This window comes from Leptopilina heterotoma, unplaced genomic scaffold (genome assembly GCF_015476425.1).
Source record: "Leptopilina heterotoma isolate Lh14 unplaced genomic scaffold, ASM1547642v1 Lhet_209, whole genome shotgun sequence".
Taxonomy (NCBI): domain Eukaryota; kingdom Metazoa; phylum Arthropoda; class Insecta; order Hymenoptera; family Figitidae; genus Leptopilina; species Leptopilina heterotoma.
The window spans coordinates 650,279-663,841 of record NW_025110924.1 but is presented as its reverse complement, the minus strand read 5'-3'; the positions used below and the strand labels follow the sequence as shown (position 1 = coordinate 663,841).

Sequence of the window (13,563 nt, the reverse complement as noted above, 5' to 3'; positions counted from 1 at the left end):
TTTTACAGTTTCTAAATCGACTTTAATTTACAATTTTACACACGAGATTTGCTCACTCACCTCTCTTTCATTATTCAATATAATATAATGTCCTCATTGTCAGTTTAGTTATTGCATTAAAAATTAAGTTGAGGTGAAAAAAAAAGAACATAGAGGCTAAAATTAACATAAATTTAATATAAATGAGAAATTTTTCTGTTCTTGGTTCTTAGATGGACCAAAATTTTTTCGATCTGTAATAAATAATAGCAACAATAAATAAAATAATACAATAATATTAAAATAATTAAATTACTCTCTAAATCTGAAATAGTCACTTTTGACTAATAACATTCTCGTCAAAATTCCAATTATATTTAAATAATAAAATTATTCTCTGAAATTCAATTAGTTTTGACAAAATTTCCCTTAATTCAATGTCTTTTAATATCAACTATTTTAATAAAATTTTCCAAAAGAATTCAATTATTTACAAATTTTTTTTTTTTTTTAATTTTTATATTTATATTTTTTTATATTTCATTAATATAATACAATTTTTTAACTGGGATTCAAATATTCTCATAAATAATAAAATTTATTTCAATTATTTAAGAATTTATGAACAAAGTTACAAATGATTGCAAAATAATTCGTTCGTCAAAATTTTAATTATCTTTATAAATAATAAAACTCATCTTAAAAATTCAATTATTTTCAAAAATTTAAATAAAATTCTTTGCAAAATTTCAATTATTTTCAAAAGTTTTTTGCAATTCATTGACTTTCAATATTTACTATTTTCGTATTTTCATAAAATTTATCAAATAGTTTAATTATTGAAAAACATATTTGTTACAATTCTATTCTAAACATTTAATTATTTTCATAAATAATAAAATTTCATTTAAGAATTCAATTATTTTCATCGCAGAATTTCAAATATTTTTAATACAATTTAAAATAAATTCTTCGAAAAATGCAATTATTCTTAAAAATTTTATTAAAACTTGACGAAAGAATTCAATTTTAAAGAAACATTCAATTATTCAATAAAATTATAAAATTCGTTGCAATAATTCAATTATTTTCATAAATTAATATTAATTCGTCGCTGAAAATAAATTGTTTTTAAAAATTTTTCAGTAATTCTGCAAAAGAATTCAATTATCTTGATAAACAACAAAATTCTTCCCATAAAATCAATTATTTTAAGGAATTTTCTAATAAAATTTTTTTCCGAAATTCAATTTTTTTTGATAAATATCAAAATTCATCACAAGAATTCAATTCTTTGGAAAAATAATAAAATACTTTGCAGAAATTAAATTATTTTCAAAATTCTTTAAAAATTTTCGTCAAGAATTCAATTATTTTCCGAAATTTTAATAAAATTCTTTGCAAAATTTCAATTATTTTCGAAGGTAATAAAATTCTTAGCAGAAATTTAATTATTTTTAGAAATTTTAATAAAATTCTTCCAAAGAATTCAATTATTTTTCAAAAATAGAAAAATTCTTTGTTCAATTCAATTATTTTCAAAAATAGAAAAATTCTTAGCAGAAATTCAATTATTTTCAGAAACTTTAATAAAATTCTTTGCAAAATTTCAATTATTTATTTTTAGAAATTTTAATAAAATTCTTTGAAAAATTTCAATTATTTTCGAATTCAATTATTGTCATAAATTATTACTTAAATTCTTCTCAAAAATTCAATTATTTTAAAAAATTTTAATAAAATTCTTCAAAAAGTTTTCAATTATTTTCAAAAAAATTGTTATAAAATTCTTTAATATAATAAATTTCAGCAAAATTTTTAATTAAATTCCTTAAAAGAAATTAATTATTTTCAAAAGTTGTTAATAAAATTCTTCATAAAAATTAAATTTTAAGAAACATTCAATATTATTGAATAAATTATTTATTTTCATATTTAAATAATTAAATTCTCGTAGAATTTTCTAATACAAATTTTTGTTATAAATGAATTTCGTTTAAAATTTCAAATAATAATAATAATTTGATATTAAAAACATTATATCATGGATTTTTAGAAATAATTTATTGAATTTTGAAAAGGTTTCAAATTAAAATCTTTGGAAATCTAAATTTTTCGTACTTCTAAATTATCAAAAATAAAAATGGTCAATAATTCAAAAGTTCAAAAATTTAAATTGCCTAAAAAATATAAATTAAAATGGTCGAAAATTTAAGTTATGAAAAAATGAAAATATCACCTTTTTGAAGCTATATCAATAATTATAGTCAATAAAAACAAATTATTATAAAATAGTTATTTTCTACGCAATTAAATCCGATAATTTGAAAACGATTGTCTTCAATTCTCAAATAATAATTATTATCTCTTGAAGCTGCATTGTAACTGGGTCAAGTGTACAATTTTAGAAAAAAACCTTAATTACATCAGAAACAGAAAAAACTCAAATAAAAGAAATTTTATTTCTCAAAATTAAATTTTTTAATTTCTTTTCCCTTTTTCGAGAAAGATATCGCGAAACTATTGCGTATTTTTATTAAGAGCAGAAAAAACTCGGTCAATCTTCTAAAATAAAGATAAGATTTATTGTAGTGTTATTTAAAAATTGTTACTTTAACATTTTATTATTTATTGTAAATGGAACACATAAAATTTTATATGCTTTTTTGTAATAAAGATTGTATAATTTTATATGTATATATATATATATTATACAATAAATTTTTTTGCGAAATTTGTGTTATAATTCCTCGTCAAATGGAACTGATAATTTTTGTTAAATCATTTAAATTGAAATATTATTTTACATAAACACAATCGTCATAAAAATATTATGTAGTACCTGTCTCGTTTATATTTTTGAAGGATAGCAGTAATTTTTGTGATAAAACGTGAAATTGTATAATCATAAAACTTAAACCATTTTTTAAAAATGTATTGAACTTGATCAAAATTCACCTGCAATAAATAATCTGTATTATTATAGGTAATTTTATTTATTTTAAATTTAATTTAAAATAGTTTGATTTCAAACTTTAAAAATACGTTTATTACTAGTGTATGCTTAAATATAAATGTTTAAAAAAAACATTTTTTATTCGTTTTTTTATTTCTAAAGAAAATTCATTTTTATTTGTTTTTTATTTCTAAAGAAAATTCATTTTTATTTAAAATTAGTTCCTAAAGTTTTGAACGTTTAAATTAATGACGAAATTTTTTTTTTATTTTTTATTTGTATATTTTATGAAATAAATTATTTCGTTTATCAAAAAGATGAATTCTTCATATAGGAAAATGTTGAATTTTAATTCTTTTTCTTTTTTATAATAAAAATTTTTTTAAATATTCAAATAGAAAAAAATTTTATTCATTTGAACGTTCAAAACTTTAGGACCACTTAAAATTATATTCGAGGGTTATTTATATGCAACTCCAAAACAAAGGGAATTAATTTTGGAGATGCTATCAGTCTCCGGCCCCAGTCGCCTTATCGGACAATCGAATTGCCGCAGTTCCTTCGGTTAATTAATTTTTTTAAATTCAATTATTAATAAACTTTTTATTTCATGTAGAATTATATTCGTGGAATATTTATGTTTAACTCCAAAATGAAAGAAATTTATTCAATAAAAAGAAATAAATAAAAATTAATGTATATGATTTTTATCAAATACTTTCTAGACTTTTTTTCAGATTTCTGCATTTAATTTTAAGTACTGTTTGTACTAAAGGGCATTTTTTATAAGCCCGTGTATATTTACTAAATAAATAAATAATTTAGTGTCTACGCCTATGGAAACGTCTGCTGTCTGGCGGCTGGCGGGTCGCTAGCTTCAAGGAGCCTTTAAAAAAAGTGAATGCTGTCCCCATCTAACCAACGTTTAATGAACACGATCAAACGCTACTTTATCCACAGAAAAAAGAACTTTTATTTACAAAAATTTTCATTTTTAAATTAATTTTTATATTTAAGTATTTAATTAAAACTATAAAAAAATTTCAGTTCCAAAAAAAACCTTTAAATTTTGCCTCTAATCGAAAAATACTTAAATTGCAAATTAAATTAAGGATTTGGAATTGATTTCAATAATAAATTAATAATTAATAAATATTAAATAATTAATAAATAAATTAAAATAAATTTGATTAATATTTTAATAAAATATACTATAAAACTCAATTTATTATTACTATGCAAATTACAAAATTTTTTATTCTTGAATTTTCGAATAATTTCCGATTTAAACTTTAAAAAAAATCCAATTATTAACTAATTTACTAATTAATAATTATTCTTGTTTATTAATTTCAAGAATTTTAATAGAATTCTTAGAAGAATTCAATTATTTTCATAAATAATAAAATTCTTCGCCAGAATTCAATTATTTTTAAAATAATAAAAATTCTTTACAAAAATTCAATTATTTTTAAACAAAATTCTAATAAAATTTCACAAACGAATACAATTATTTTCTAAAATTTTAATCAATCCTTTGAAACAATTTTAATAATATTTCGTGAATGAATTCAATTTTTTTTAAATTTTAATAATATTTTTCGAAAAAATTCAATTATTTTTAAAAATATTAATAAATCGTTCTAAACAATTCAATTATTTTTTAAATATTAAAATCTTTGCAAAAATTCAATTATTATCAATAAAATTTCACGAAAGAATTCAATTTTTTTTTAATTCGTTATAAAAAATTTCAATAGAGTTCAATTATTTTCTAAAATTTTAATGAATCCTTCGAAACAATTAAATTATTTTTTTAATTAGTAAAATCTTTGCAAAAATTCAATTATTATCAATAAAATTTCACGAAAGAATTCAATTTTTTTTTAATTCGTTACAATGTCTAAAATACAAATTTCTAAAATATATTTTCTAAAATAAATTTAAAATATTCAAAAAATAAACCATATAAAAACAAATTTTGCCCCAAACTTAATTATAATAATAATAATAATAATAAAATTATAATAATAATAATAAAATTATAATAATAATAAAATTATAATAATAATAAAATTATAATAATAATTTTCAGGAAATATTTAATATAAAATAAGATTAATACAGTTTTAAAACAAAATAAATTAGAAAAGAGTGTAAAAAATTATATTAACCTTGATAAACAATCTGAGATTAAGAAAAAAAAATGAGGTTACTCTTAATCTATAATTAATGTTAAAGAAAAACTTGGTTATTACGAAATAATGAAGGGGAAACAAGTAACACATAATTTTCATTAATTCCCGGTACATTAAATCTTCAAAGTGACTGTTTAGCGAAATTTATTCTGGGTCACCAAAACTGCATTAAAATAATGTATACATGAAAAAGAAAATGAAATATGTGTATATATCTTTATTATTGACTAATTGTATAACGGGAATTCTTTTCACTTCTTCGATATATTTAAAAAAGAGAGAAAAAAAAATTCTTTTTAATAATTTCAATGTATTTTATTCAAACAATATTTCAAAGTTTCATAATAATTTAAAATATATGTTGTCTATTTTTAGAGAAATATTTACTTGAAGCAAATAATTTTTATTTAAATCAAAGAAATTATATTTGAATCGATAATTCTATTTTATTCAGATAATAAATATTACTTGAACAAAATACTATTTAAAATTGACTGATATAAAAATTATTTGATACAAAAAAATATTTAGTCACTCAAATATTAATTTGAGACAAGTAGTAGTTTATTTAAATCAAATAATTTTTTGTAGTGTTGATTCGAGAGAAGAGAAAGAAAAAAGAAAAGAAAGAAAAGAAAAAAAATCGAGAGAAGAAAAGAAGCGAAAAAGAAAGAAGAAAGAGAAGAAAAGAAGCGAAAAAGAAACAAAAGCGAGAGAAAAAAAGAAGATAGGGAAGAAAAAATGCGAAAAAGTAAAAAAACGAGTGAAGGAAGAGGAGAAAATGTGAAAAGAAAAGCGAAAGAAAGAAGAAAAAAAGCGAAGAAAGGAAGAGAAGCAAAAGAAGCGTGAAAAAATAAAGAAGAAAGAGAAAAAAAGAGAAAGTGTGGAGAAAAAAGCGAAAGAAAAAAGAAAGAAAAGCGAAAGAATAAAGAGAAAGAAAGAAGAAAGAAAAGCGTAGGAAGGAAGAGAAGCAAAAGAAACGAGAGAAAATAAAGAAGAAAGAGAAGAAAAAGAAGAAAGTGTTGAGAAAAAAGTGAAAAAGAAAGAAAATCGAAAAAAAAGAAAAGCGAAGAAAGAAAAACAAGAAAAAAAAGGCGAAAAAAAGAAAAAAAAAGCCAAAGCAAAAAGAAAACCTTCAGAATAAAAAAAGAAAGAAGAAAAAGAACCAATAATTAAAAAAATGTAAAAAAAAATCAAAACTCGAGTTTTTAAAAAATTTTCCACAAAACAATGAAGAAATGAAGAAAACAATAGAAGATCAGAAAATTCCCATTAATTTCAATAACCACTGAGAAGCAATGCATATTTGAGAAGCTTGAACAAATGACCAATCAATTTTTTATTTACTAAGTACTCGAATAAATTAGAAGGGTTGGATTATAAGTTTGACCACAAAGGCGCAAGCGCCGTGACCGATGACCACATTGTGTAGTCCTTTCCCTATAGAACAAACTTACATCCCCTTTTACACATATAGTACTCTAAAATTCAACTTACCCATATTTTCCTTCCAGTAACCGGCAAAGTCGCTCTTTCATATAATCCTAAAAAGTATTGACAGAAAAAAAAATTTGTTTACCTACAATTTTTTTGTGAATAAAAATTTTTTTCTACACATTTATCAATGAAAAGTTTATGAAAAAAAGAATAATAATAATAATAGTAAATATTTTGTGAAAACTAAACAAATTTTTTAAGTACCAGGAGGTAGAATAAGTAAATAAAAATTAAGTCTTCACGAAACTCTGTTCATGCCCAGTTGGGTGAGTATTGTTTATATTTAAAAAAAAATCTATTATTTTTTCAAACTATTTTTATGGTAATTTTCTAATTTTACACTTTTTTTATTATTTACCCAATTTTACTTTTTGTATTATAATAATAATAATAATAATAATAATAATTATTATTATTATTATTATTATTATTATTATTATTATTATTATTATTAATAATAATATTATTACTAAGGATTTTATAGATTTTTATTTATTTCTTTATTACTTATTTTTATTAATATACGTATTATTATTATTTTATTTTTATTAATAATATTATTATTATTATTACTAGCAAATGATACGCGCGCTGAACGTGACGTTCTATTTATTATTATTATTATGCAAATTACAAAATATTTTATTTTCAAATATAAATTTTTAAATAATTCCAAAATCAAAATTTAAAAATTCACTTATTAAGTACACAATTAATTATTATTGTTTATATTTTCAAAAATTGTAATATAATTCTTCGCAAGAATTCAATTATTTTTAAAAATAGTAAATTTTTTTTTGCAAAAATTCAATTATTTTTAACAAAATTTTAATAAAATTTCACGAAAGAATTCAATTATTTTCTAAAATCTTAATAAATCCTTCGAAAAAATTCAATTATTTTTATAAATATAGTAAATTTCTTCTTCGCAAGAATTCAATTATTTCCTAAAATTTTAATAAATTCTTCGAAACAATTCTACTATTTTTATAAATACTAAAATTCTTTGCAGGAATTAAATTATTTGTAATTCAATTTAAATAAAATTACACTAAAGAATTTAATTATTTTCAAAAATTTCCATAAAATTCAATTTCAACAAAAATTTAAAATTCTCTAAAAATAATTAAATTATTCTCTCAAAATATTTTTAAAAAATTCTATATAAAAATTAAATTACTTTCAATGCAATTTTTAAATATATTCGTCAAAAAATTGAAAGAATTCAATTATCTTCAAAATATAATAAAATTCTTTACAGAAATTCAATTATTTTCGAAACAACTTTGATTGAATTTCTCGAAAGAATTGAATTATTTTCAAATATTTACATAAAATTAATTTATTTCCTAAAATTTGAATTAATTCTTTTTTTCAATATTTTATAAATATTGAAATTCGTCGCAAGAATTAAATTATTTTTATAAATAATAAAATTCTTTTCAGGAATTTAATGAAATTTTTTGATTTTTGGTTGTTGTTGTTGTTGTTAATATTATTGTTATTGTTCATATTATTTAGTACTAAATATTTATTTACTTATTTATTCATTTGTTGTATTTTTATTATAAATAATTTACAAGCAAAACAAATTAAAATTGAAAATTTTTATAAAATAGAAAAAATAAATAAAATAGAAAAAAAGAAAAAAACAAAAAAGTTATTTGACGAAAAAAGTGAAGTTAATAATCAAAAAGAAAGAAATGTTTGAAATGTGTCGTTTGCTTCGAAAAGTATTTTACAGTCTCTCAATTACAGTCACGAAAAGCAATTGATTAATTTTTCGTTAGTATAAAAAGCAACAGGAGGCATGTGTAACAAAAAGGAATGTTTAGACGCATTAACTATGTACTGCATGAGTGATAATGATTATCAAAAAAAAGGAAAATAAAAAATTTATAAAAATGAAACTAAAAATAGAAAAATAATAAAATACACGAATAATTAGAAAAAAATGTTTTTTTAATAATTTTTCATTTTAGTTTTAATTAGAAATTTTTTCTAAGACTGTCAAAAATAATAATAAATTAATACTGAACTAATTAGTTAGTAAATTAATAATTAATAATAATTTAATAATATAAAAACTAACGTAAATAATAAAATATTAAATTAATAATTAGCAATTATGAACTTTCATAATTAATTAATTAATTTTCTATTATTAATCGTATAATTAAATGAATAAATAAAATTATGTTAATTACCTACGTAATTATTGAGTAACATTTTAATTACCATAATAACTGAAAGTTATAATTAAAATTTTTCGTTTCTGACAATATTTACAAAATCAATCATCGAATTGAAGCTATATGTACATTTTGCTGAAAAGTAATTAATAATTGAAGATATTATTGATTGGAGTTATGAATTTACTATCTATTGATTAAAGTTACCAATGACTGATTTATAGTTTTCAAACTAAAATCGTTACAGAAACTGTCATCAATTGAAGCTATATATTGTCTTCTAAATTTGATTATATTGTGAAGCCTATGCTAAATTTCTTTTCTATAAATTAATAATTTTTTAACTAAAAAAATAATTTAATAATTTTTTAACTAAAAAAAATAATTTAATAATTTTTTAACTAAAAAAAATAATTTAATTTAATATTAAATAACAAAAATAATTAACATTTTTCATTATTGTAAGATAAAATTGTTTCAAATTGTAACCGAATGAAATTACTGATAATTGAAGAATTAATTACTCAATTAATTATAAAAATTACTTTTCAATAAATAATTTAATTGAATAAATAATTCTTAATGCTAATAAATTAAATTAATAATAAACTATTAATTATTCAAAAATTTGAAAATATTAAACTGTTTATAATTGATTTTCTCAATTATTATTCATTCTATTTATTAATTTATTTCATTCATTATTTATTGTATTTAAGTTATTTATAATTATTTTTCAATTTCATGCCTTTCGGCATTGAGAATGTATTAATTATTTAATTAAATTGTCGAACGAAAAATAAGTACCTAAAAATATGCAAAAATTTGAAAGAAAAAAAATTTGGTCACTAATTATTCAAAAATAAAAATAGTTACAATATAATTTAAATTAGGGAGGATATTTTTTCCAGAAATAGTTATGAAACGGTATGCAGTTGACTTTGAGCTAAATTTATCGGCTATTAAAATATTAATGAAAAGAAGAAAATCAATGTGTTAAGCATGTAAAATCTAAAGTTTCTTGTTAATCGTCAGTTAACTATTAAACTCTTCGGTGCATGAATTTTTTTCGTCTCCATTTTTTTTCTATTTTCCTTTCGAAAAATAAAAAATCACGTGTTTGATAAATTTAAGGAAAAATTCTCAAATTTTTCCAAAAAATGTTAAATAATTAATTATAAAAACATAATAATGCCTAGTAATAATATTAATAATAATAAAAATAATTATAATACTAATAAAAATAAACTAATAATAATAACAATAACATTAATAAAATAATAATAATTAATACTGTGAATAATAATTTATAAATAAAAAAATTAAATTTTGTTAATAATTTTAACATTTATACATCAGTTAAAGGAATTATTTTTCATGATCGTAGGAAGGAAATTTAAATGTTATCAAAAATACGAGGAATTTTTCGATGTGATACAATATGTGAGAATTTTCGACTTTCAGCCATGGAGAAGGCAGAATCATCGATAGATGGAAGTGTAGCAGATTTGGAGGATAGGGATCCAAATAATTTAAATCGACACATTCAGGTATTTATTCAAAAATTTACAATTGCAGAAAATAATTCATTTTTAATTATTATTTTTATTAACAATTTCTTTTAATAACACCCTCTAATGCATTCCAATGGTAAAAATATATTTTCCAATAAAAATATTTTTATTTGGGAAAATTGTAAATGAATTATTTTTATTTATTGGATTATTTATTTATTTTTTACTTATTTTTTTATTTATTTTTCTTCATTTATTTTTATTTATTAATTTTTTACTTATAATTTTATTTATTATTTTCTTCACTGAAAAAAAAGTTCTGGTTAGGGTATATTTAACACGATTAAAGGAAAGGAGAGGAAAAAAATAGTTTAGTTATATAGAGAAATAAAAAAATATTTTTAGAAAGTTAAAAATAATTCCATTAGAAGCAAATACATAATTGTTGATAAAATCAAAATTTTTTCATTACCAGTGGAAATTTTTGAAAAAAAAACACTTTTCCTTGAACTTATTTTTAAACTTCATTCTAGTGATTTTATATTTTGCTTGTTTAACGAAAAAAAAATTATCTTCTTGACAATCAAATAACAGTTTTTTTTTTGTTTGGAAAAACAGACAATACATATACAGAACAACCCTTAAATTACTACCAGGAAGTAAAAGTTCAGTAATTTTTTTTTACCTTATCGTTCACTGCAACTCTTTTTCCCATCGAGAAAAATAATAGATATATATTGATCCATTTTTGTTTCATTTTCTTAAAATGTCACGGAACGAAAGAAATACACCCAGCTGTATATAGTATATTGTAACAATAAAAAATAAAACTTTACTATAAAAATTACTCAACAAAGATTATATCTGTAAATAATATAAAAATAAAAAAATATTTACTTGGCAATAAAATGAAAATAGCGAAAAACAAAATTGTTGGAAAAAAATTTTTGTCTAAATTCAATATTTTCTTCTTCATTTCATTTCATTTTTTTTAAATTAATTCTCAATTTTTTTTTTTTCATTTAATGATTTAATTTTTTTAATTTCAAAAAATAAAAAATATTTTTACTTCGCAATAAAATGAAAATATTTTGCTTCCATTATTACTTTTTAATAATTTTTATTACTATTTATATTAATTAGAAAATTATGTTAATTAGTTATATATTAATTACTTCATTAATTTATTAATTACTATTTAGTTACATTTATTACAAATAGTTTACTCTCTGAGTTTGAATTAGTAAAAGTATTAAGTAATTTGAATTAGTGACTGACTTTTTGATTTTTAATTAATAAAGTTTAGTAATAAATTAGTAGAAATTACTATTATTTAGTAAAAATCACTAATAAATTAGTAACATTTTCTATTAATATATTCTATATTTTGACTACTTTCTAGTAAAATTGACTAATAAATTAGAAAAAATGACTATTCATTATTAAAATTTACTGATAAATTAGTGGAAATTACTATTTATTGGTAAAATTTACTAATTTTACTAGTTAGTAATAAATTAGTAAAAATTACTATTTATTAGTAATTTAGTAATAATTTCTTTTTGCATTTTGAATTAGTAAATGTTATTATTAAATAGTCATTTCTAAAAAATTATTACTAAAATTTACTAATTCAATTTACTAATTTAATTTACTGATTTAAGTTACTAATTAGTAACATTTACTAATTCAAACAGCAAAAAGTTGTTATTACTAAATTACTATAATAAGTAGTAATTTCTACTAATTTATTACTAAAGTTTGCTAATTCAAAATCAAAATTCAGTTTAGTAAAATTAGTAAATTTTACTAATAAATAGTAATTTCTACTAATTTATTAGAATATTTTACTAATTCAAAAGCAAAAATTCAGTTACTAATTCGAATTAGTGAACACTTTTAGTAATTCAAATTTACATTTATGCCTTTCAGCTTTGAACGTAATATTTATTTATATTAATTATAATTAAATATTAATTAATTATTACTTCGAAAATAATTGAAGCTCGAGGTCATTGACCTCCGTCGAAGGGATAATTATATTATCTATGAAGGAATTTGCTTTAGGTAACGTGGGACGACATAATCGGAGAGCCCGAAGGAATTCGAAGTCCAGAATGCGCTTGGAGATTAAGTGGTCACTGTTTTCGATTATCACGAGGTTTTTGGTACATTCTTTTGTCAGTACTGATCGCTCCCTTGATTGCCCTTTGCCTCGGTATCACCTTTGCGTGTCTAACATTCACGGTAAGTCATTGCCTATAAATTTCCCTGCTAGTTCAACACACAATTTTCATAAAATCAATATAATATCAGTCGACTAATTCTCCTTATTGACACTATTTCATTTGATAATATATTATTTCAAATGTATTTGGAAAATCATCCTCTTTCAAATAATTATTATTTCCTCATCACAATATTTATTGTAATAACAAATAATATAAGTTCTGTTTTAATTATTACTGGTACCTACTTATTATAATTATTTTCATTTGTATTACTACAATTTTTAATATTACTATTTTTAACACTATTTTTTTTAATAATTAATTAATTGTTTAATTTTACTGAATATTTAATTACGACTATTTTTATTTTAACTATTTTTGTTATTATTATTTACAATAATAATTCCGTTGGGAAGAATCGAACCCCTGACACTAAATTTACTATTCATGCGCCTTAACGACTACGACTAACAGCAACATTTATTATTATTAATTACTAAAGGTTAACTATGCTCATTATTTATTAGTTAATTATTATTTATTAAAAAATTCTAGTTAGTAATTATAAATTATTTATTATTAATTATTAATTGTTAGTCAGTGAATATAAAGTAATAGTTGTTAATTATTAATTGTTAGTTATTAATTATTAATTAGTTATCATTTGTTTTAGAAAAAATACTTAAATTACATTTAAATAAAAAATACTATTAAAATTTAAAATAAAATATTTTTCTTCTGTGTGATGTATTTTCAATAAATTTTCACTTAATTGCATTTTTTTCAAATTTACAGCAAGTTTGGTGCTGCGTTCCTTTTGTAAGAATTTTCCGAATACTATTTGCACCGATAAGAGTCTTCATTACAATAATAATTCAGGCAGTGTTGCGTCCAATTTTCGAGTCAATTGGATATTTATGTTATAATATAAGAATTTTCAATCAAAGACTTCCCGATGGACCAGATCGCAAGGATGACATGATTTTAATTTAATTT

The 13,563-nt window shown here is 19.5% G+C and overlaps 1 protein-coding gene across 12 annotated transcripts in view; it reads left to right on the top strand.

Moving 5' to 3' along the window:
* LOC122501406 (caveolin-3-like) overlaps nt 1–13,563 on the top strand; it is a 278,146-nt gene extending 264,583 nt beyond the window's left edge. For 10 of the 12 annotated variants that reach the window (XM_043610839.1, XM_043610835.1, XM_043610838.1 and 7 more), the window contains 3 exons: nt 10,287–10,372; nt 12,404–12,583; nt 13,363–13,563. In XM_043610839.1, coding sequence (XP_043466774.1) covers nt 10,287–10,372; nt 12,404–12,583; nt 13,363–13,560 — 464 coding nt within the window. In that variant the 3' untranslated portion in view covers nt 13,561–13,563. Of the gene's footprint in view, nt 1–6,279; nt 6,897–10,130; nt 10,373–12,403; nt 12,584–13,362 lie in introns of those variants that run through there. The other 2 variants (XM_043610846.1, XM_043610834.1) reach the window with 2 other exon arrangements.